Below are 26,193 nucleotides of genomic sequence, written 5' to 3' on the forward strand. Positions count from 1 at the left end.
ACCATTTTGCATCTTTCCTTTTGACCCTGTATTTACTGGTGTGTTGCTACCTGGTTTTCAGCCTCATCCAGTAGTCCCTGCTTTACATAACCAACCACCATTTGCAACATAGAGAATAGGGGCATATTAGCAAGGACATGCGGTATTTTCCGCAAAACGCGCTTAGCATGTTTTTTTATTGCTGCCTATCGCCGGATATTATCGCAGATATAACACATTATTAGCAACGTTTATCTCTAATGCAATAAAATATCCAGCTATAGCGGCTAAATGCGTGAATATCGCCGAAAATCCAGCGATATTCATACAATTAACGCCAATGGGGACCTAACATGAAAATCCACCCCCATTGACAACACGGGTAAGTAAGATCTTGAGCGGGCATTAGATTCTGGTGATAATCGCGCTTAGCATGAATTTTTGTATTGCACAGCCTGCGTTGTTAATAGGCGATAGCAGTGTTAGCGACTGCTTTCAGTTGCTAACAGTTTAGGTACGCCCACTTTGCATTTCATTAGCGATAAATATCGCTGACATGCAAAGTGGGCCCAAACCGGTCGCTATCACCTTAAAACTGTCGCTAACTGCTGTTAGCGACCGTTTGCTAATAGGGCGATAAAAAAATCGCCCCTTTAGCTGCAAAAAGTGACGCTAAAGCGGTGATGAAGCCCTTGCTAATATGCCCCTATAGTTCTTACCATAGTTTCCTGGGAAGCATCCATATTTTTCCATACTCTTTCATTCTTCTATTGGGAAACCCTGTTGTCATACATTACGTCATCTTGAAGGCCTGTTTGTTCCAAGCACTCAGTAAGCCCCTGATTACAGTCTCCTAGAATGAAATCTTGACTCTATGCCTACAAGTGGACTAGTGCTGAGATATCCGAGGGTTCTCAATGAAACCGTTTAGTAGGCCTTTTTAAAACCAGTGTTCCAAGGTAATTTTGCATATTTACACATTATGCACTGCTGTTTTTTTGCTGTAAAATCCCTTTTTTGTGAGAAAAGAACAGCACATAAGGGCATCAATATTAGCTTAAGTGGAAGCGCCGGTTACATCTGCTCTAGGTTTGCCTTATGTAAAAGTGGCAAAAAATAAATCTGGTGGCTGAATTGCACATTGTGCAACTGGGAAACCTAGGATCAATCAATGTTTGACCAAATTGTGTGATACTGCTGAAATACTTTTTCACTGAGTATCATGTTAGTTCTTTAGCACATATAAAAGCATTTCCAAATACTTGCATTCGGAATGCTCGCTGTACAAAAAAAAGTCTTGTGTTTATTTGACAGCCAATAAAGTTTGACAGGTTACTGTGAAGCAGGGGTGGCATAAATTTCCAAGTTGTCTCTATCACTTCTGTCCCATCACTGTCCTTGTCGGGCACTCTACCTTTCCTCAGTTGCTGGCATAGACTTCTACTGCTTTACATCTGCACACTTCCTTCTCTTCCAGTAACATATTCTTAGGTAACGCAACAATCAGTAGGCTAAAACTGTGCAGGATGGGCTTGCAGAAACACATGTTACAATACAGCATCACAAGTATTAGGTATTACCTGGGCCACTGGAATTATGTAATTCTGCAACCACTGCTTTTGTTTTTGTCTAATTATGGATTTGCCACATGATTAATTATCTGAAACATAAATCTACAGATTTACACCAAATAAAAATAGTTTCTAGCTCAAACGAATGAAAAGTTACTTAAAATGTTGTGACATATATTTGCGTGCCTTAGAAGGCTCTTCACATAGGTTAGCTGGGCATTGCTCAGTTGCTTGTGTCTGTCTTTGGTTGCTAAACTGGTCCTAATAAGGTGAAATCATTGCACAGACAGGATTACCATGTATAAAAAATTATAAAAGAATAAAATAACAACATGAAAACATGTGCTGTATTATCCCTGATAATTTGCCTACTTTTGTTGCATAATTTAGTCAATACTGCCGCATAATTTGGTGCTTTCCCTGCTGCATAATTCCAGTGGCCTCGAGTATTGTTATTCAGCTTTTGTACAGCACACAATGTGCGATTACTATATTTCCATTGAATGTATAGACACTGACAAAATTTCTCTCACACACTCTCTCACTTACCTTCGCCTACAGTCTTGCACGTCAGACATACACTTTCAGGCAACATACTGTCTATCTTGCTCACTCTCAGTCTCCTCTATGTCCCTTTTTTTATAAGCCTGGTGTTATCCAAGCCCTTTTGTTTTTTTTTAATTATGTGTGTTTTAAATAGTTATAGGGCTTTTTAACCAGGCATCATCCATTAGTCTGCTGTTATGTCATTCACATGTTTCTTTAATTTATTCCAGCATGCATCACAGGGCAATAAATCAGTCCTATTCCATTATTGGCTGACTTCACTGTAAGTTACAACATGTTGCCCTTTCAGAAGGAGGACAGCTACTTAAAGAGTAGTTGTTTTCGGTGCCAGGAACTAGTAATGTGTGCCCTTTTTGCAGGCCAAGTATTTTTTTTGCTTTCAACCAGTCCTTTTTTTTTTAAAGATTGGTGAGGGCACATTAGCTAACCCAAACAAAAAAGTTTTGCAAAACTTCAATGTGATGCATCTGTCTCAGGTTTGCACAGTGCTGTTGACACATACCGTCCTTCATTTGCGACTGTCCAACCAATAGCATTTTTTTTCATCACATGATTGTTGTATCTTCTTCATAAACAGACCTAGACATATTAGAAGTATACAACTTCTAGAAGAAACAGCCAAACTCTTTATGGAATTAGCACATTGCAAATCCCAAGACCTAGATAAATAGAGCTATATGAGTGAAATGCCCTTGTTTTCGTTCTCATTGTAAATTAAAGTTCTGAGTGGTATTTGCCAGAGATTTATATCCTATTGTGCTCCGCTTGCATGCTTGGTGCAGACAGCCTTCCCTGCAGCGCACAGAGAACTTGCACTGCCGCACACAGAGGAAACAAATTAGAGGGAACATTGGTTACATTTACTATTCCCACTCCAGTCTGTGCTGCAGTTGCGAAAGCGCTGGACTTCATCAGGGTAAAATTTACTATTCCCACTCCAGTCTAACCAACAGTAGGGAAAGTACTTAACTTCAAACACATTACATATTTGAATAACCCTATTAATTTGAAACAAATATAAAACTCTGACTCCACTGCAACAGATGGACTTCACCGAGACTCCCAGCCACTGTCGCCGATCACGCCCCAAATGGTAGACACTATACTATGACTCCCTTAATCCTGCCCCTTGCTGATCCCTGTTGCTTGGCTTATGCCACTCGCTGAGCTGTGGGCCACCATTTCCATCTCATCAGCTTCTTGATGAGGGAAAGAACCCTGTACATAGTTGACTGCTCCACTCCCCCCCGTTGACACAAATGCCTGACCCCAGAGGACAATACTGGCCTCATCCAGGGCCACCCCTCAGTAACTGCATATTACACGTGCAAGTCCCCTCTTATCTTCGTTCATGGTTCACAATACTACCCAGATTGGGTGTGCTGCTATTGCAGTATGCTCTACACCTCCCCTGTCCCTACAGTTCTTTACTTACTGATCTGAGGCTGCACCTCTAAGATACCCACGACTGAAGGAGCACATTCTAGGGCCAGCTAGAAGACTCTTCTTCCCCTAGCCCCATAGTCCCATAGTCCCAATGGAGCGGTCAGCCTATCACCTCCATGGCACCGCTTGACAGGACGAGGTTGCTAACCCTGAACGTCAAGGGCATGCATTCAGCAAGGAAGTGCCACTCTTTCTATTCCAACATCAAATGCCAGGACGTCCAAGTTATATTTCTCCAGGAAACACACATCACCCAGACAGAGTTGGCACACCTGCTCAGGTACTGGAGGAGACTCTTCAGGGCTATCAACTACTCAGCCTACACCCATGGGGCTCTGTTTTGGATTCGTCTGGGAGTCCCCTTTCAGACCCTAGATTCAGTTGTAGATAAAGAGGGGCAGTATGCCATAGTGGAAGGTCATCTCAACGTCTCCTGAATCCTTTTTAGGTAGCATTTACACCCCAATGTGGACCAGGGACCATTTTGAATGACATTATCTGAGGTACTGACGGACAGAGCTGGGTAGCCTTGGATCCCAGGATGTGACCACAATTGCCTTCTTGACCTCCATATTGACCGTTCGTGGCTCCACTTTTCCCGATGTCCCTCATACTCTCAGACAGAATGTTTCATGAGCTGTATTAGCCAGAGGACCCTGGTGGATTCATGGAGATCCCTAAACCCCAACTCGCGAGTATGCTCTTTCTACTCAGCAGTAAACGACCTATAATTCAGACTTGACCACTTTCTTCTCTCCACATCCATTATAGATCTAGCCAAACACGCCAACTTTCTGGGCCACATAGTTTCTGGACACAAGCCCATGCCCTGGAGATGACGTGGAATGACCGCTGCCCCCAGTCTCCACCAGGCACCTTCCGCAGGAGACACTGGAAGACCCTGCCTAACGTGAGTCCCACCGCCTCCACATCATACAATATTTTACGGAAAATAAAGATACAGCCTCTACTAGAGTGCTTTAGTTGGATGCTTTTCCAGGGGGATTTGCCAGAGGGAGATAGTGGAAGTCGGTAGAATGTTTTATAGGGAGCTTGAGCGCTCTGAACAGCTGATCACTACTTTGGAAAATGCTGCAGTCCTTGACACCGCCAAACGCCCCTCAGTCTCTGAGACCAAAGCCAACTATGCTTCACTACTAGAGCAGCTGTGCTGCTTCAACCTCACTGCCTACGTGGCCAAAACACCCCAAGAAGAGGAAAAATCTGGTCATCTCCTCACATGGTTGGTGCGCCAAGACGCCCACACAGGGCTGATACTGGAGATCTTCCCCCCTGGTACTAACATGTAAGCACAACCCAAAATTCTCTACGTATTCTTCATGTAGTACTCCTCAGTGTACACTGTGCCCCCCCAACCACATATCGGCAAAGCTGAGACATTCCTGACTCTGCTACCCCTTCCTTGCATGCCGGTGATCATCCGAAAAGACCTGGATGAACACATTGCTGTCCCTGAGGTCAAACAAGCCATATGTAATCTAGCTGGTAATAATCCCTTCTGGTATCCATATTGAAACCTAGTAGGCAAGGATGCCCCCTTTCCACTCTGCTCTTTACTTTGGCCACGGAACCACATGCCATTCGAGTTCGCCAGGAGGGAGAGACCAGAGGATACCATTAGACGGAGTAACACACGTTGTGTCCTTATACGCTGATGACTTATTTCTTTACATTTGTGACATCCACTTAGACCTGAACCCCATGCACACCACACTGCAGCAGTTTGCACGAATTTGCTGGCCTTCAAGTCAACTGGGCTGAATCATGCCTATTCCCATTACGTTGCAAATCAATCTCCATTGAGGTGCATCTAGGGGGTGCCATGTTACTGTGGAGGGGCGACACAGTCCGATGCCTTGGGATCAGACTCTACCACTTCCCAGCAGACCTCTTCGAAGGCAATCTGAGAAGGGTCCTTCCTGCCCTAAAATAGCAGGTGCAATTTTGGAAAGTCCTGCCCCCTAGCCATGACAGGGAATACTTAGTTAATACTTAGTCAACTTACCTGCCGTCCACCTTCAGAGCTTTTACTGTGAGTTGGATACGATTGTGTGAGAACTCATCAGGGGCACCAAGTGCCACCGAATTGTGCAACATAAATTCTAGCTCCCAGTGGGTACTAGGGCACTTGGCGCCCCCTTATATGAAGCCTACTTCATGGTGGCACAGCACCGATAGGTCTCGCGCTGGTTGGCTAAGCGATATACAGGAAAAACAAGTAACGGGTCTGGCCCCCTCCGCCCCTGTGACTCTTTAGGGCTTTCGCCTATCTCATGATACCTCTTGCACCCTCCAATCGCTTCAGGTAATGATTGCTTGCATGTGCCTAAAAAGAGCCTACTATCCTACATGCCACATCCCACATATTGCATCCCGTTCCCCATGCTGGACCTGCTGCGCTTCCCAGTTTTCTATTCTGAAGCTAACCTATGCATTGGCACAACTGGTTCCTGTCTACAGTAGGCAACCTATTTGCAGAAGAACACCGTCTCCCCTTTGATCAACTCATAACCAACCATGCCCTCCCCAGGGGCATGTACTTGGCATACCAATAGCTCTGCTATACACTCAGTCTGGACTCTCAGATCTACACTGGCCGAAGAACCACAAACTCACCTGGTGTTGCACACTCTATTGCATATGGGAACTGGTCACCACCTTATAACCTGGCTTAACAAAGCCTTGAAAGATCACACAGGCTTATCACTGGCAGACCTATGGGGTAAATGGGAGAATGACTTCGGGTGGGTACTCCACCACACAGAATGGATAGCGGTCCTCAAATTCCCCCAGGCTGGTGTCCCGCAATGCGCAGTTTAAGACTATACAATTCACATTCAGCTTATGTGGTACCTAAACAACTTCATTCTTTTTTCCCATTACCCTCCTCGGCTGCCCCTGTTGCCATGCACCATCCAATATGATATAATATGGTACTGTTCGGCCCTCTCCACCTACTGGTACTTCATTCATGCTGTTCTTCATGAGGTCACGGACCTCTCTGACATTTCCTTGGGCATTTTTAAACACAATAACCGTATGCACGTGAGGGCATATTTTACCTGCCTCGTGCTCCTCCTGGCCAAGCGATCCCTTACCCTACACTAGAGAGCACCTCAGGCCCCCGGCGTTGCCGCCTGGTGGGGGGCGATCCAGCAGTAGGGAAAGGCGAGAGCAAGGCCCTTCGCTACGAGGATGCCCCAGTTTCCGCAAGAGCCCTATCTCTGCAGCCAGGGATGCCCTTCTAGACCACTTCCTGCAGATCAACACAAATGATGACCTACCCCCATGTATAGTTCAGTGGCAGCCAGCACGGGCGGGGAGCAGTGTAAAACAACAAGCATTTGCAATGCAATAGGTCTCGCATTAGGAAAGTTTGAGCAATTGGTATTGTAAATTACAAATTTTTTATTTATGTTTTGTTTTGGAAAATAGCTAAATTAATAGCTTTTTCATTTACAATGCCAATAGTTTTAACTTTCGCAAATGTGACACCTATAGCATTTGTAATGCAATGTGTGTTGTATTTACGTGACTTAGTAATCAGAACATGAAAGCAACACAATTCACATCGCCCAGCCAGGCTGGGCGATGTGAATAAAACAGATTTGAAGAAGCACTTCCATCGAGGCTTCGGCTGCATATGTTATTTGTGTTGCTTTCATGTTGTGATTACTGACAGTATTTATACTGCCATAAATTGACGTGTGCACAAATCTATGTTGTAACAATGATATATGGATCTTGGTCCTAATGGGAGGTTAGAGGTTCTCCTCCTTTCTGTGGCACCGTCATATAAGTTACTTAAGAACATAAAGTTACGTTACACACGGGAGGCGCCATTTTCTGATCGACACGACAAAAAACTGTTTCTTGCCTTATAAACAGCTATGGCCGTTAAGTTTGGAAGCATTTAGTCGTATTCAGTTTTCATGAAATGAGACAGGCATAACACATTCCTTACCAGTCATTCTTCCCATTGCTAAAACATGAGAGTTTATTGTCTAAACAAAATGTTTGAAAAGAGCAAATTGTGGAAACAAATATCTACTTAAATGTAATCAGATGAAAGTAGTTTTTATGTGAAAATGTGATAGCATGTCCTGGGTAAGGGAAGAGGAAATAGAAAGGTCTTCGCATGCGCTGCAAATGTTACAAGGTAAGAGCAAGATTTACAGGCCTGTTTTCAAAAAAACAGAGCAGAGCTCTGAGCTAAAATGCTCTGCAAATGAAAGGGAAGCTTTGCCAAACATGAGTAGGAAACTAAGAAACAAAATTGTGCCACAAAACGAACAGATAAACACCAAAGTGGAACTAATGTCAGGTGTGTCACTTTCAGTCAAGCCTTGCTTCAGAATACCTAGCTTGGTCAATGTAGACACGTGGGCGCAACGCAGATTCAGACGGATAGTCTACTTTTCACTATTACACGTGTTGTTTTAAAAATCCCAGTAGCCAAACTGCAGGGGCACATCCTGTGTAGAGGGGTGGGTGGAGAGAATAGGGGTATTTGAGGTATTGCACCACCCTAATAAATATATTATTTGGTAAAAAGTTTGGCACAGGAGCTTTCAGTCGAGTATGGTTAGGTGTTCGTCGGATTTCACCTGGGATTTTTGAATACCCAAAAACCCACACGCACCCTTCTGTTTTGAAAGATCTTAAAACGGGTATCACAAGTGCCACGGAGCCCTTGGCGCTTCCACCCCGGCGACGGCAGTAGAGTAAACATGGACTTTGTTTGCATCCAGTTGACTCTGTCTATATTTGTTTGACTTTTTTGCCAGTGCCCGTGTGCTCGTCATCTGGCCTCACCCCCCGATTTAGGCAACTTATTGAAGATCTATAGTTGTCTACGCCAGGACTATATGAATGTATGAATGGAAGCTGAATGTTTCAACCATAGTTAGAAAATCCCGGTGTGAATGAGTGTGGTAGTTTTGTTTGAAGTGTGGTCAGTACTGGGCGAATCTTAATCCCGAAAAGAATTTTTGCTATGTGCTTCACAGAATATTACTGACTATTTAATTCATATATGTATGTCTTTTGAAAATATTTAAAAAGAGAAAAATAAATATGTATTTTTTCAACATATGTTGTTGAGTTTGTTTGGATTGACCTGGTTTTTGCCTTGTGCAGTCTCAGCCTCTGGGCTAACCACCCCCCCCTTCTATCACATTGGGATCCTTCAGCTAGGACCCTTATAAATATCAGGCAGGGTACCTTCTCTCTTTCTTTATATAGTTGTTCTTCCCCCCTTGGCCTGCCTATATCATTAAGAAACCCTATGGGGAGCCCCCTTCTTTTGTTATTATTCTCACCCACCAGCGCTCCTGCCTCCGAGCCTGTAACGCGGCCTGTCACTCAGGTTCGCGCTCCCCCGCCCTGTCACTCAGGCTCGCGCTCCTCTGCCCTCTCTCCCTCCTCGCGGCAGGTCCCTCCGCCTGCTCTATGTCTTCTCCCAAGCCGGGCCGGCCCTGCAGGTCTACTCCCCGCAGAATGATGCCCGAGATGCGTGTGCTGTGGCTGCTCTGGGCCCGGTGGGCCCCCGGCTGGGCCGGCATGTACTCCCGGGAGGGCCCGCTGGTCATCCTGGACTCCGACTCGGCCCGCCACCACCTGCTCAACTCCAGCAGCGCCTGGTTCGCCGAGTTCTACGCGTCCTGGTGCGGGCACTGCCAGAAATTCGCCCCCATCTGGAAGAAGCTGGCCTTGGATGTGCAAGGTAAGAGACCCCCCCCTAAGACAGAACGCGAGACACACAGCCACCCCATGATTGCTACCCTGTATGAACACGCACCTCTGCTAACGGAACTCCCAAACCTTTTAACTCCGAAGAGACAGCCCACTTCTCAGTAAACCACCCCAAGCAAGAGACTCTCCAAGCGAGAGTCCCCCAGTAAGAGACTCCCCTCTCTGACAGCGAGATCAGACCCCCCACCCCCAACACACACACAAACGGGCTCGCCTCTAAACAACCCTCCAGTCATGTTTCAGCCCACTGCAGAACACTTTCCGCTTAACTATCAAAGGCGAGAGACCCTCAGAGAGAGACCGCGCGAGTCAGACCCCCGCGGAAAAGTCCTCCACGACACTCTCTAAATTGACACCACCAATCATGTTTCGAACCAGCACTGAACGCCGTTCCGATAGTGGCATTCACAGCGAGAGACAGTCAGAGAGACTCCACTCTGAAGGCATTGAAATCCCACACAAACCTTAACAATTTCTAAAAGATTCCCAAACTTGCTTCAACTCCGAGGCAGACAGGATCCCCGGGGCGGCAGTGCAGCACGGAGCGGGCGGCTTCCGCGGTGCGGCGCGGCCCCGGGAAGTGGGGACACAGTGCGCTGGAGTACGCTTCAGGCGTACGTGGCGTACAGGCAGGCACAGTGCGATTTAGTACGCTTGTGCACGAGCCGCACTTGGAATCCTCACATGCGGTGTGGCTTCGGGGGCTGTAGAGTGCGAGCACGTTTTCTTAAAGCCTTTTCCGCGTTGTTGACGCCACCCCTTTGATGACACATAAATGAAAGCGAAACTGACACGCGCACATTACACATGAATGAAAGCGCAACGAGCAGCCAAGGCCAAAGCGCGCCCACGAGGTCAAATCTCCGGCAGGAGAAGCGCGTGTCAGTCTGCTGTCCACATTCCCCCCAGAGTGATAACATAAGTTGTCGACCTAGACAGCAAAAGCTTTGCTTTTGCTTTCGTCTAGGCTCGACCTAAAAACGAAAGAAAAAAAGGTACCTTCTCACCACTTCCTCGCTGCGTCTCTCCTCCGTAGTCCCTTGTTCTGGTCGAAACTGGAAGCACACACAGGCTTCCCTAAGCCAATCGCAACACTGCAATGAAATGTTGTGATTGGTCTGAGTACCTTGGTTCGGCACTCAGAGAGGCAGTGGGGGCTTGGGCATGTTCTCCCCCCAGGCCGCAATACAGCCTGAGTGGAGAAGGTGCAAAGTGCGCACAAATGTTTGGCCAGCCCTAGACAGCTAAGGCCCGCCAAACATTCAAGCCCACTTAGAGTGATCCCACCACTCCTACCCCTGCTCTGAGAGCAGGGCTGCCCCGCCCTACCTCGCTAGGCTGCTGGAGCAAGACAAAATAAAATGATAATAACATCAAGTTATTATCATTTAATTTGTTCTTTATTTCACTGCTGCAAAGCAGTGGGGCGCAGCTCCTCCGCCTTAGCTGAGGGGCCTCCACTGGTATAGTTGCTCGAACAGTGGTTGTTGTCCACAAATGAATTTCATCAAAATATGAAAGGTTAGATGAAGGCACGAAATCACTCCAGTGTAAACCTCTGGGCCAGATAGTGAGTGAATTTCCTGTGGCAGTAACTAGCCCTAGGATCTACATTTTTTGTTTCTCCTAAATTTCTCTACAATTTCGATGATTTTTTTTTTTTTTAATGGAACGCTACAGGTCACTAAGAATCCAGTCAGTGTCCTTTGATGAAGGAGGACAAGGGGTTGTATATGAGCAAACACCTATATGGTTCTCTGGAATACGCCCGTCTTGCGAAATGTTCGATGCAAATGCTTTCTGTGCAGGAAAGATGTTAAAGCATTGGAAGTGAGAAATAACAGGATGAAGGCAGGAGTAGGCGCTAGACTGGCGCTACCAACTAAAGTCTTTAATCTGGCTGTGCAGCATTGAATGTAAATCTTCTCGAAAACAATAGGAATACTTTGCAAGTATTACTGACCTCTATGGTCTTACAGCAAGGTGGCTCGGTAGGTTCACTGGCTATTCACACTTTTGAGGTACTTGTGTAGAGAACTGTTAAACTGGGTAGTTGTAACACTTGTCACCTATAGTATCAAGAAATGGCAAAAACTTTGAAGCAAGCGCTATGTAGAAAACAAGTTATTAATAATGTTGTAAGATACCCATCAAGGTGAATGCTCTATCACTTGGAGGCATATAGAGAAGAGTATTGAATATAAAAGAAAACATCTGAATTATAACCTTGGCAAGAAGTGTTAAACTCTGTGTTGTTTCTACAGACCCACCATATAAGTGAACTGACAGTAACGAGTCTCTTGTATACAAACAGGGAGAAGACACGCCTCATGGTCGGCGACAGGGTCCTCAGCAGATGGAGGGTGGATGGGTTCTATTATGCAGGTGAGGAGCTTTTGTTGGAACAGTATATTTTTAATTGAGATGAGCTCTGATATACAGATCAGTGACTCCTTGCTTTTCGTTCTGATTCCCAGGTCAGGTAATGCACCACATGGACAAGCAGCACGTCTTGGTCTGCTTTGACATGGGCATCCTGCAAAACACAGAAAAACACTTCCTGATCACAGAGGCCGAGACGACTTCAAACATCTCAAAAGTAAGTGATTCTTTCATTCAGTGTGTTTACAGAACACATTCACGTTTACAAACAGCACAAAAATAACTAGGCGTGTTGTAATGTTATTTTCTCCGGATTTCCCCTCTGGACATCCCGGCGGATCAATTGAAAATAATTTTTTCTGGATTGAGTAGCGCCTGCATCTGGGCTTGTAGATAACTACTGAAGTCCTATGGAGAAAATCCCGGCTGACTGCTGTTACCTGCTAGCAAGTGTGATTTTTGTCGACCAATATTTTTTGCTTTAATGATTTTGAAGACCAAGGGTTGTATTACAGTGAGTGCCTTGGGGGCTCAACGTGCATTTGCGCCTACTTTTGCGCACCCCTGGGGCACTTTGGTATTACAGAAGCGGCCACAGACGCTTGGGCGTCCCCTTACGTAATGCAAATAGCACCAATTACTTAAACTTAAACCAATTACTTAAATACTTAAAGCACCAGTGCTATCTGCAGGGGGCGTTCCCTCAGTTTCAATTTTCATGGGGGCATGCCCCATGCAAATGAGGGAATCCCTTTGCCTCTGCTTGCGTGCCATATTAGAGACACAGGCGAAGAGGCAAAGAAGCCCTCAGGAGGAGCACTGACAGTGCGCCATTTAAAAGATGGCGCATTGTCAGTGCGCCACTTGAGAGCTTCCCTCTGCAGAGAGCAAAGGGGGGCCTATGGACCTCCCAGACATCCCCTTGCAGGCGGGTGCAGTCATTCACTGCACCCACCTGCAAGGGGATATCTAAACCCCTTTAAAAGTGCAGGTGGGTACCGCCTGCACAGTGAAAAAATGGAGCAGTTGTAAAGCAGCTGATCCAGTTTTCACCTCAATGCGCTGCCTCAGGGTAGCACGAGTTTGCAACTGCCCTGGGGGCAGCACATTTATTGTAATCTAGCACATTTTCACTGTATGCGCCCCACACACCAATTTAAAGGTTTACCTGGCACAAACAATGAAAATGCGCTTTTACCATAATACAGCCCCAGTAGTTTTTCTTTGCCTTTTTTCTGCTGGGCACGAAAATCCCCCATATCCAAAGGCCCCTATCTCACCACTAGATTGAATATAACAACATTTGTATCTCATGAACTTAAAATTCCACCATGGATATGAACAAAATGATTCTTGAATTGTTTATACTGTATATATGATTTTTTCAAATGAAGAATCCTGAAATGCTGATGTTTTGCAGATGCCTTATGCTAAGCAAAACAATGCTAAGTGATACAAACAATACCATTCACGCACAACCACTTGTTTCTTATTACTAGATGTTTCTCATTTTGTTGTTTATAGATGGTTGTGATCAATGTTCCCTCTAATTATTTTCATTGTGTGCAGCAGTATAAGGTCTCTGTGCGCTGCAGCCAAGGCTATGTGCGCCAATAACCCAAATGCGTGGGTGGGTGTAGCGACAAATGTCAGTGGAAATATCACTCAAATTTGCTTAATAAAGTAAAAAGGCAGTGTATTTCTACACATACAGCACCACATGAAGGGTCTTAAGGCAGGTTTGCAACATACAACGAACATAAAAAGGATACAGTATGCAAAAGCATATTCTCCATTAAAAGTCTTTTAATGTAACAATGTGTCCCTTACTATCACTTGTCAAATGGGAATGCTCTATCCCTGAGAGGTGTCTGTGTTATTCAAGCTTGCACCACAATGGAATCTGAGAAAATGCATTGTTGTGTCTTGTCCTTAGCCAACCACAGAACATTCATTCTATGAGTTTTATCTCCTGCTGCATTTCTTGCATGCCTTTTGCAGCCCTCCAAGTACCACGCATCAGGCTTAGACTAACGCATTTTAGTGTGGTGGTCATCATCACTGCACTGAAATGCAAAGTCACGCATTTATAAATCCTCCTCTGATGTCAAGCCCAGTACCAGCTGGTAATTAGCATCACTTACAGAAAGCTGGCACAGCGAGGTCAGCCCTGCTTGCGCAGACATGGGGGTTGGCTCAGCTAGATTTGGGCTGGCATTTGGGGCTACAGTGTAACAACATAGTGAGCTGGCCCAGCGTTCAGCTTCACTGACCTCACATGACAACGCAAGCGAATCATTGTCTGCTTGATTTACCCTGCGCCAATGTCCGATAAACTGAGACCGATTATGCACCTAGCTATAGGCGCCCTGCCACCTGCTGTGCGAGCGTGTGGCACGACAGTCAGTTTACATTTGGCAGTGGGTACCGCACATTGTTGTGCCGACCTGCACGACCTTAATATGCCTATGGCTGTCCGCAACCCAACCCAGACTGCGTCCGCCGCGGGAGTGGTGGTACTTCATGTTTAGCAGGCAGCCTGCACGAATCGTTGCATCCTGGACCGTGACATCAGCCTGAAGCCTGGCCTGCGCAGGGGAAGTCGTTGCGGCAGTTGATGGCCTCTTCAAAAGTCACAGGTGAGACACCGGAGTGCAACTAGCCTTAAGTCCAGTATGTTGATAGTAAATCCTGCCATACACACACCAGACATGGTTTAGAAGCAGCCTAAGGATGTCAGCCGTAACTCAGGCTGTGCATACTGAGGACCGTGCTAAAACTATCACAGCACTGTGGTATTTAAATAAACAAAGCTCACGTATGAATATTTTTACTGTAGAGCCTGCCATGCCAGTCACTTGCAGGCTCTTGGTAGACTGTGTTGGAAACTGAGAAAGTGTGGCGCAGCCCAGGATGGCTATCGGAAATAATTTAATTAAAATCTTACCTGCTCATTTCCTCAGTCACCTGCAGCCTCTCAGACAGTTTAATTATGCTGAATGTTGTTCAGTTGTTGACTGAACAACCAGTCACCACATGCCCTGTTTCTATCGTGTGACGCAGTTACAGTGTACTGGCATCAGGGTCACCATCACGGCCCGGGTACAGCAAGATGAAAGTTAAGAGTTACTTAGTGCAGTTTACGTTAGGACCTGGACTCAGTGCATCCCCTGGGAAGCACAGGCAGAAGCCCCTCTCTGCTGACACAGATTGTACGGTGCTCCATTATGGGTATTAAATGCATCCTTTGGTCTGAGGCCAGTCCTTAAAGGCCAGGCCTAGTCTCTCTCCTGCAATAATCAGCAAAGCAACGCCAATGACCCCTAGCCCCATCTCAACCTGGCCCGAGTCTTGCTTGACACAGGTGAGCTGAACACTGCGGATGTGAATGTGGTTAAGATGAACTGTGAAGGAGTAGGTTGGTTCGGGTGGATATGAATGGAGTTAGTTCTAATGGCTGTGTGGTGTTTGAATGCACTGGGTGGGACAGGTTTGGTCATATTGGGAATGGGGTTCTAGTGTACAGGGTAGAGCAAGGCTGATTTTGCTCTCAAGAAAGTGTCACTCATAGTCATTGAAATGCACTCATAAATGCACCAAAAGTTTGAAAATGTCACACATAGCAATCTGAAACCTTGGCAGCTATGTGTAGTTCCTTTTCTGTTCATGTGAAATTTCCTGGTTTTTGGCTTTAAAATTCTGGTCTCCCTATCTGTCATCAAAAGGCACGCAACAAGCCTATCAGCACGACGTGTGCTTTCACAATCCCTAATACATATTGGGGATTGTGAAAGCACACGTTGTGCTGTTAGGTTTGTTGCCTGCTGTTTGTTTATAGATCGCAGCAGATTGCATGCCTTTTTGAAAGTTTTCATGTTAATTGCGGGGCCCGACATGCTTACACTCTGGGCTGCATTTAACATGAAAACTTTCAAAAAGGCACCCAAACTGCCAAGCTCTGTTAAGAAAAAGCACACAGCAAGCCCAACATCACAACGTGTGCTTTCACAATCACTAATACATATTAGTGAGTCTGAAAGCACACGTTGTGCTGTTAGGCTTGTTGCCTGCCTTTTGTTAACGAACCGCGGCAGATTGCATGCCTTTTTGAAAGTTTTCATGTTAATTGCAGGGCCCGACAGGCTTACACTAGGGGCTGCATTTAACATGGAAACTTTCACAAAAGGCACACAAACTGAAGCGCTGTGTTAATAAAAAGCACGCAGAAAGCCCAGCAGCACAATGTGTGCTTTCACAATTACTAATACATATTAGTGAGTCTGAAAGCACACGTTGTGCTGTTAGGCTTGTTGCCTGCCTTTTGTTAATGAACCGCAGCAGATTGCATGCCTTTTTGAAAGGGCCCAACATGGTTACACTCGGGCTGCATTTAACATGGAAACTTTCAAAAAGGCCCACAAACTGCTGCTCTATGTTAAGAAAAAGCACGCAGAAAGCCCAGCAGCACAATGTGTGCTTTCACAATTACTAATATATGTTAATGATTGTGAAAGCAGACGTGGTGATTTTAGACTTGCTGCATGACTTTTCTTAACTGAGCCCGGAGAAGGGCAGATTATCTGTTTTTCTTCCAGTATTCATATTAATCGCGGCTACTTTCCTCTCATGGTGTGTGCGCACTGCGAAGAAGACACTGCACGCTCTGATTCAAATAGGTGCGCTGGCGCGCACGCGCCCAGGTTACAGGGAACAGTGGTTGAGATGTATGTTGCAATTCATCTAGATTTTTGCAAGGGTTATTTTATGCTTATAGATGAATCTGTAGCCTATAGATAGCCCATGTATTTACTGAAGATTTTTCAATGTTTTATTTGTTTATACTGTGCTTTTATGATCGCTATTGCAAATCGAATAAAGAAATCTGACTAAATGATACCATTCGACAACTTTCTTTTGCCAATGGATTATTGCCCTCAAAGATGCAGCGTTTAACAGCGCTGTGTCGTAGTATATACAAAGTGTCCACAGAGGGTGGAAACAGCACAAACACGCCTAGGCAGAAACGTTTTTGGGGGGCCACCTGTGAAAGTGAATTTTCTCTCTGTTTCACTCATGCGATCCTATTTCTCTAATCGAAACCTCTCTCCCTCTGCTCTGATCTGTCTCTCCCCTTTATCATTTTAAGGATATAGGATTATAAGGATTATAGAGGTCCCAAGCAAGATATATTTCAACTTTTTTGGTGTGACCCTGTTAACTTTTAGCATATAATGATATTTACAATCATTGGTAGTAGTCCACGTAAAGAAATGTGTGGTGTCTAAACAAAAGGGTTCTAGTTGTTTACTTACTGAACATTTGTGCATGGAAAGAGAAATACAAAAACAGCAGATCTGTGTGACATACCGAGGGCGTTGTCCAAAATGTAAAATAAAACATGTGTGCGCCAGTGCATAAAATATTTACAAATAAGAGAAATGCGTATCCAGTCCATAAAAACGTTCTCAAAATGTAATATAAAAGGGTTGGTTTAATTAAATGTATATTTTGAAATGTGCAGTGTGCTTATGTAATATTACTTACCATAGCTCTGGTCCTCCTTCAAGGTGAGGAAGCATGTGCTGCTGAAAACCAGGCCTGTCAATGGCATGCCGATCATTAGGTATGTGCCGGCCATCCTTACCTTCCAAAAGCCTAAAAAGAAGCCATCCAATATCTTAACTGTGACCACCTACAGAGAAAAGCAGGTACAATTCTATAGAAACCTGACACATTTGTTTGATGAAATATTTTGAGATAAGTTACAAGCACAGAATCGACGTACAATGAATATTTGAAATCCTTATGCCATTAGGTGTTCAACATGCTGATGAAGACATACATTATATATTTTTTTCCTACTAACTCGTGTTTATGTTTCGTTTTTAAATGCTTACACTCATTAGGTCTGTTGTTAAACAAGACTGTTTGATTTTACTAAATTATATGCGTAATATATTTTCAGCCAGCCCTCTTCATCTGTTGGTCTACTACTGTGCCATTCACATTTTCCTTCTGCCCACTACAGCATGGTCCAGTGGATCAGCACACTTCAGCCATTGGCTATTTTCCCTGTGAGTAATGGCATTCTGCCCTTTCACAAAAAGCGCATCCACAAACAACGAAGTTCCCTTCAGTACCAGGCACTGCTATGGCAATGTGTGCTTTTTGAGACCAACATTACGTTTGCATTTAGATTAATGAGGGCTCAGCAGCTTCCTCAACAATAACGATTTGCAAAAATCATAACAAAATAAGCACAGATAAAGCCGAAACGCTGGTAGACATTGCCAGAGATATAGGCTTTCTCAACAGTGCTCAATTTGATGCAGTGCTCAGCAGCGGCACTTATTTCTCAACACCAGCACTCATGAAAGTCCACCACATGGTGGCGTTGTCTGTCTAATTTTGACATGAGCACAACAACAGTTGTTTAAGAATTCAATATACATTAAATATGAATAATACCTGCTGACTTCACTATTTTTAAAGTTTAGGATGGCCAGTAATAATCTGAATTGTTACACTTGTAGGCATGTGAAGTCTAGTAGTTGTGTTAGTACTTGCAAGCTGCAAAGGCCATCCTGAGGTGGGCCCAGGCACTTACTTTTTTGTTTTATTTTACAAATTAAGCTCTGTTTTACAGTGCTTATTTTTCAAATTGTAAATGCCTTGTGCTTTGTAAACTTCATAATTTGGCATGACTGGATGAATGTGCCACACTTTTATGTAAGAAGAATGTCGGTAATTTGTAATTGCACACATTCTTAAATTCTTAAAATTATAATAAGAAAGATTACATTGAAACACATAGAAGCTGGTAACCTAAGTGCTACAGGCCCTTAGGTGTTTGTGAAAGAAATCATGATAATGAACTAATCTGATAGTTTCCTTCCTCAAAAGTTACCTGTAATCTGTATGCAGAAAATCAGTAACTTCAGTTACACACTTCATGCTGTTATACATGCAGCTGTGGACTGCAATTGTAGGCAAATTGAGTTATTAAGGGGCAGGGATTTGCCTTTATAGGTCAAGGAATGCTGGGCCAGAGATAGTCACAAGTAAGACATTAGGTTGACCTGTTACTGAGTGTGCAACACCGCCACCAACGTTTGAGAGCTACCCACCTTTTGTACAATCTCATGAATTCCCTACAGACAGCTCTGTTCATGACCCTATGATAATCTAGTACACTGCTAAAAAGTGGTATGGTTGTGCATATATGGCACAGATTAAATATTGATAAAAAAAACTACAGGGGCAGCATCATGCGGATGCAGCCTCTCTACACTCTCAGGGGTCATATCCAGAGCCGCAATGATGCAAAAATCATAAATGATGAGTGGGGGACAGTTTATAGTTTTGTTCTGATATCTGCCTGTGACACAGGATAGGGAAGGCTTTATACCCAAAGGACAACAGTGAAAAGCTACAACTAATTTACAAAGATCAGGAAACTGAGCTGTAATGCGTTATGACATTTAACAATGTTATGTTTTGTGTATTTGTATAGTGCACAACTGCAGGGGTATCTTGGTGCTGAAGCAGGAGTTGTATGACCCGAACCAGGGTCAAGCTAGGAGAAGAGCCAGGTTTTAAGTTTCTTGCAGAATGCAAGAACTGATGAGGTGGCTCTGATGTGCAGGGGCAGGTAGTTCCAGGCTTTAGGAGCGAGGCAGGAGAAGGCACAACTGCTGGATCAGGTGCTGCAAATGGTGGGAGTGTGCAAGTAGGAGTCCAGCCAAGCAGAGGTGTCTGGTAGATTTGTGGAAGTTTATGTAGTTGTAGTGTGTAATTAACTGGGTTACTGGTTGAGGAGGGTGAAACCCTACTCAAACCTCAACCACAATCCTTGTCAGGGTGATGTCACAAGCAAACCCTGAATTAACCTCTGCTCAACCCTCTGGTTGCTTGGCACGGAGCGGTCAGATTTAATATAGAGGTAATCTGTAAAGTAGTTATGCAGCACTTCAAACAGTAATAAAGTGAAAACACAACACAAGAAAAGTCACACACCAATTTAAAAAAACAGATTAAATGTTAATAAATGAATCAAGACCATAAGAACAAACATCCAATCAGTAGAATGCAGTTTTAAAGATTTAACTCAAAATAGCACCAAGGAGCACCAAGTGGTTTTCTGGTTGTGCCAGACTAGGACAAAGTCCAAGTTTAGGTCAACCGCTGTGGAGCGCGGGCCAGCTACAGGTACCCGCTTTGGCCTGCTGAACACAGTACCTTAATTCTGGATGTGAAGAGATGCGAAGTCCCTTGTCGAGGACGAGTCACGCAGCAGAGAAGATGCAAGGTCTGGGGGAGGAGATGCATCACGCAGCTGCAGTTTTCGATGGGCTGTGTTGGGCGAGGTGATGCCCTTGTGTTGAAATGCATCGCACAGTGGCTGTTTCCGATGGGCTGTGTTGGGCGAGGTGAGGTCCTTGCAATGAGATGGGTCGACTCCGATGGTGCTGCAATGGGCAATGAGAAGCCCTTGCATCTGGGAAGTCCATGCAGCAGAGACGATGTGTTGGTTCAGAGGTCGATGCATCAAGCAGCAAAAGTGATGCGCTGGTTTGACAGGAGATGCCCTGCGCCATGGAGGAGATGCATTGGTTTTGCTGGATCTACAGCTGGGCTGGCAGAGCACCTTCATGCCCACTTCCAAGGGCCCAGGACTAGGGGGGTGGCAACACTTGGGAGGGCAGGACTCACAGATGGCAGAGTCCAGGTGCTGGGTTAACGGTTGTTGGAAGCCTGTTATTTCGCTAAGGTTTCTGATCAGGAGGCCAGTCAACTAACCCTTGGAGTTACTCTGTGGTTCTGGGTTTAGATTTGCAGGTCCAGTCTTTCTCACCCAGGCAAGAGGGCAGCAGTCTTTCAGAGCAGCAGTCCAGCCGACTGGAAGTTATTTCAGCAGCACAGCAGTCCTTCTTCCTGGCAGAGTTCACAGGTCTACAGGCTGGGGAGAGTGACCAAGTTCATTGGCAGGCTCTTAACAGCTCCGTTCTGTTCATCCTGTGTCAGTACTTTACGAATGAGACCCATTATTAAGCGTAGCTTTCCTGATCCTAGCTGGTTCTTATCTGTATCATGCTGACCTCAGCTTTTAGGGATACAGGCCACTTGAGAATTCACTTGCATTCTCTAGACCTCTCCTTCTTTGTAAACTGAAACAGTATGTTTTAATGTTCACTCTGCAATAAAAGTATCAGAAACCGTGACAGTGATTGGCCTCGAGTAGCCCTCATAGCCCTGAAAGTCACCATGGATGACATAAGAGTCATCATGGACTGCAGCGAATCAGCAGCCCTGATCCTCCTTGGCCTGTCAGTGGCCTTCGATACAGACTCCCACCACCTCCTCATCCAAAGACTCCACCACATCGGCATCTATGACAACGCCCTCAAGCTACTATTCTCCTTTCTTACTGGATGCATGCAAAGAATCCGCCTCCCGCCATACATCTATGACCCCAATAGCATCATCAGTGGCGTACCACAGGGTTTGTCACTCAGCCCTACACTGTTCAACACCTACATGACTCTACTGGCTCCCATAGCAAAAACCCACAGATTCAACATCATCTCCTATGCCGAAGACACACAACTCATCCTCTACCTCCCTAACAACTGGATGAGAGCAAACAGCCTCAAACATAAAACTGACAAAACTGAAGTTCTCCTCTTCAGAAGAACCCCCATCACTGTGGGATGACTCTTAGTGACCCTCCTCCCTCGGACCACCACCCACACCCGCAACCTCTGTATTATCCTCGACAACTAGCTCACCATGAGATGACAGGTCAACTCAATCACCTCCACCTGCTTCAACACCCTCAGAATGCTCTGTGAATTCTTTAGATGCATCCCAAATGACACCAGAAGAACTGTCCCACAAGCCCTCATCACTAGTGGACTCGACTACAGGAACACCCTCTATGCCGGAACTACCACCCTCCTCCTCATGCCACTCCAAACAATCCTAAACGCAGCAGCAAGAATCATCCTGGACCTACCCAGACAATCCCAGATCACCCCCCACATCCGTAGCCTGCACTGACTCCCCATCAAAGAGAGATGCCACTTCAAGCCACTAATGCATGCTTACAAAGCCCTCCTCAATACTGGACCAGAATAACCGAACAACCGCCTGACCTTCCACAAGCCCACCAGACACTTGCGGTCCGCCTCCCTGGCCCACAACTCCGTCCCACGATTCCATCGTACTCCAGCAGAGGACGTTCCTTCCCCAACCCGCCACGAAAGCCTGGGTTGACCTCCCCATCCAACTCCGAACCTGCATCTCCCTCACTGAATTCAGGAGTGGCCTCAAGACCTGTCTGTTCGAATACCCCCACCCATGCAGCGCCTGGATTTCCCTCGGGGTGATTAGCGCGCTCTACAAATAAGGATTGATTGATTGAGTAAGCTTCCTAGATTGTGCCATCATGGCTAGTGCCTCACAGGGTTTCATCCCTTTATTTCATGACCCTATTTGACCCCCACTGTGAGTGTTATTATTGGTGGGAGACTCCACACCTAGGGGCCGATTAGGATGGCGGGCGGATCGCCACCGCCATGCAGCCGGTGGCGATCCGTCCGCCATCCTTGCCCGTCCGCCACCTATTTACCCCCGCCATATTACAATGGCGGGGGGACCGTGGCGGACGGGAAGACCGTCCGCTGCTTTTCCACGGAAAAGGTCTAATATCGTGGCGGTGTCTATCAGACTCCGCCAGCTATATTAGGATGGTCTGAGGGAAATGCCTTTCCTAGGTGGCAATGCCGCCACGAAAAGGCATACGGTCCTTGCTTTGGGGGCCTGTTGCAGGCCCCCAGGGTGAAGTGGGGCGTGGGGAGTGCACATGGGGGACAATATGGTACCCCCCTGAGTTTCACAGTACAACATGGCAGGCACCTGAGTACTTTTAAAAAGCCTTCCCTTTAAAAACTGTTAAAACATCACACAAAAGCTTCACAAAAACAATCCTAACATTTGTACAATTTCTAGAACGAAGGCTGCCCTGTTTTTAGTTCTTGAGTGAGCAGTTATTCCAGTAAAGGAGGAGTCCTTTTGTAGAAACCTGTGGGTTATGGTTGTTTGCTTATAACAAATAGCCCAGATGTATTGGTTACATCTACTATGCCCTGTTTACAGGTCTTGAGTCCCCTTGGATTTTGAATTACATTGTAGACACTTACGAAAATAAAGAGATTAAAAAGGGAAAGTATTTGCAATAGCAGCACACTATCCCATATTAAAGAAAAAAAGCCTTGGAAGATATCACAAATATTTTTTATGATAGGCTAGGAGTCTGGGGGTTATAGCGTAAATGTTTGTTAGAAAAAGAAAAAGAAATGGATGATTTGACAGAAATTCCATGCTGTATCATATTATAGTAACAGAAAAGCAGCACATAGAGTGCCCTCCCTCCTCTTATGTCCGCATAGACAGTGCATTTTGGACACAATGTGTCTTTAATGCATTGCTAAACTGTCTCTGTGGACATAGGAGGAGAGAGGTAACTTCATAAATAATCTGGTTCTTTGATATAATTTGCCAACCCCAATTTCTTTTCCAAGTTTAATCTTTCTCTGCCCTCATGCATTACTAAACCCTCAGTTTACAACTAGAATTTCTGCAGGGCAATTTAAACAAGCAACAGGAGAGAGGGATGTTAGTGCTAATTAAACCTGGGTTGGGGTGCCTATGTAAAACTAGCAGCAGACAGCATAGATTAAAGAAGCAAGAGGGAGGAGGAGGGAGTCGATGAGAGGAGGAGCATCTGTCAGTAGTAAATTGTAAACAAGTAGTTGCAGATTGCAGGAAAGCATGTCATGCGTGCGATAGGAGAAAGCCATTTAAGAAAATAGTACCCACAGACAGTAAATAAAACATACTGCGTAACACCATAGTAAGAGGGCCAGTCCTCATGGGAGGTTACAAAGAGAGACAGGGAGGTTCTAAGGAGGGACTAACACGCCTATTGACCAATCAAAAGCCATCATTTACAAAGGACAAGAAGAGAAGACAATTGTAAAGATGGGCCGAACATGGGCGGAGCTTAATGCACATATATTGAATACTGCATGTCTCAAAGCTACAGTGCAAGCGCTGCTACAAGTTAGACCTAAAAAGAGCGTTCTTCACTGGCCTCAATAGAGTGCTGACAGGACTAGGTGATCCAAAAATTGTGATTGGAAGGGATTGAAACCTCGCCCCGGATCAGGTTCTAGCACTGGGAGCCACCAGCTCAAATAAAGCATTGTTTCCCATAATCTCATACTGTCTCTTGCAACCTTCCCACTGTAGATCTGTAGAATGTTAACAACTGGTGTACTATACACACCCTTTTTGTATTTTATCTGCCTGAAAAATTCACTTAAAAGTTTAATAAAAATGCTCAAACAAAAAAAAGTATCTGAAATTCTCCCGATGTACAATTGTATGTATTTTATGTGCAGCTGCGTGTGAGTGCAAGCGACGTTGTCACAATTAGTGAAAGCAAATACAACTTCATCTTGAAGCACCTGGCAAGAGCTCAGAAGGAGAATCATGAAATGTAAGTACCTTCCATTTATATCTTCCCCGCACAGTCACCCACGACAATGTGCTTCGAGTTATCTTGATAATAACACTCAGGTATACTATGTGTTTTTAATGGCAGTATGTATGGACCAGAACCGTATTTCTCCAGACCCAGGGATATCACCCCGAAGACTTTTGTAACCCGTGACCCGGACAACCCAGAAGATTCTGGCACGAATTCCCCAAGTAAGCACAAATAATGCAGTGCTGACAGTAAAAGAGGCGAGAAGCAAATGTTCAAAATCTGAATCATAAACTGAAAGCAATTATACATCCCTTCATTCCAGGAGCATGTTTTTTTTTGTGATGATTACATTCTTTATGCGTAATATGTAAATGTAAATTGATACTTGTGTTGCGCACTACTCACCCGCAAGGGTCACAAGGCGCTATACGAATACCGCTGTGGAACCCATCCTGGCTTTCCCTGTGAGGCGTCCACTCCTGGGCACCCCCAAGGTGGAGGCCAGGCATCCTTAGCGTTGTGGGGGCCGTTGTGGAGATTAAGCAAGCTATTGTGATTGGAATAGGCACCGAGGCAAGAATTATCAGGTCCGTGGAATTTTGAGCCCAAGACCCACCGGGCTAGACCTCTGCATCAGGGTCTGCCGCTCTAATCATTGAGCCACACTTCTCCACCATTTAATAAGCTGTCGTACTGATTGAATAAGAAAGATATGTCAGAAGAGGACAAGAAGTGTATTCTATACATGGGATAAAATAACTCCTGCTGTACATTATAATGATATGCAAGTCACCGAGGATTGTTTCAAATCTTTGCTTTATATCATATGTTGGACCTGTTAGGCTAAAATGTAAAAACTAGGTAATCTTTTAAAAACAATTCTAAGGGATGAAACACATCAGTTGTTATGCCATATTATTTCCTTTTGTTACCTTATTTCTTCATCACGTTTACTTAGTGCTGTGTATCAAATATATCTAGTTACTTTGGTCCCTGGGTCAGCATTTTAGGGAGAGTCTGTGGTATTAAGCGTCAGGGAAAGCCCAGTATTCCCAATGGGAGCGGGGTATCCATCCTCAAGTATAAGAATATGTTCCCACTGGAGTCACTTAATACATTTTTGTTGATTAATGTGCTGAAAAAGGATGGCATGTGACCTGAAAAATGGGAGGTTATTATGCATCAAATATGCCAAATAGTTTTTATTTTAGTGCAGGCGACTTCTTGCATGTGTTAAATCAAAATAAAATATGTTGTATTGGTGAGATGAAGAATATTGAATGAATATATACAATAACACCTCAACACCCAATACTACATTTATCCTACATATGATACAACCTTTCCAGTATATAGATAGCAGTGACCGACGTTTCGACCCGGTATCTTATATTTATTACAGGGTCATCATCAGGAAAGGCTAGCTGAGGTACTTCCAAGGTTCGTCCTTCATTTTAGAAAATGTGCTGAAGCGCAGATCTGGTGTCTGCAGCAACGGTGCAATAAATGCTGAAAAAAGTCCCTTTGCATCAGATAGGGAGTGTAAACACTGGCCCCAAAGAGTCATTGAACCCCACAGTCTCAGGTACTGTTCGGGGAATAGCTATGCGTGGACAACCTGCTATTGTTCGGTTCTGGGAATAGTTATGGAGGGACATCCAGCCATGAAGAGGGGTGAAAGCCTTCATTCCTCTTTGTGACTCTGTTACTGTGGCTGTTCTTGACCCCTATCGGAACACAGTCTTATGTTTGATACATTGGTTCTACAAAAAGCATCCTGAACATATTTACAGTGCCACTGCATGCCCAACAGAGGAGTTGTTAGTGATTACGTGCCATCTATACTACTCCATGTCATGGTGGACCTGTGTGCTCTGTACTGATCCTGGTGGCTACAGGGCTGGGAAGAGGTGGGTGGGC

At 45.0% G+C, this 26,193-nt stretch overlaps 1 protein-coding gene across 1 annotated transcript in view; it reads left to right on the forward strand.

The window, feature by feature from the left end:
* The window catches only part of LOC147728887 (uncharacterized), a 386,974-nt gene that overhangs the window by 26,587 nt on the left and 334,194 nt on the right, over positions 1 to 26,193 (forward strand). Inside the window, exons 2-6 of the mRNA XM_086963878.1 lie at positions 11,653 to 11,723; positions 11,816 to 11,937; positions 17,288 to 17,428; positions 24,185 to 24,282; positions 24,388 to 24,494. Of these exons, the coding sequence (XP_086820004.1) occupies positions 11,653 to 11,723; positions 11,816 to 11,937; positions 17,288 to 17,428; positions 24,185 to 24,282; positions 24,388 to 24,494 (539 nt within the window). The remainder of the gene's footprint in view (positions 1 to 11,652; positions 11,724 to 11,815; positions 11,938 to 17,287; positions 17,429 to 24,184; positions 24,283 to 24,387; positions 24,495 to 26,193) is intronic.

This window comes from Lissotriton vulgaris, chromosome 3_1, assembly GCF_964263255.1.
Source record: "Lissotriton vulgaris chromosome 3_1, aLisVul1.2, whole genome shotgun sequence".
Lineage (NCBI taxonomy): Eukaryota > Metazoa > Chordata > Amphibia > Caudata > Salamandridae > Lissotriton > Lissotriton vulgaris.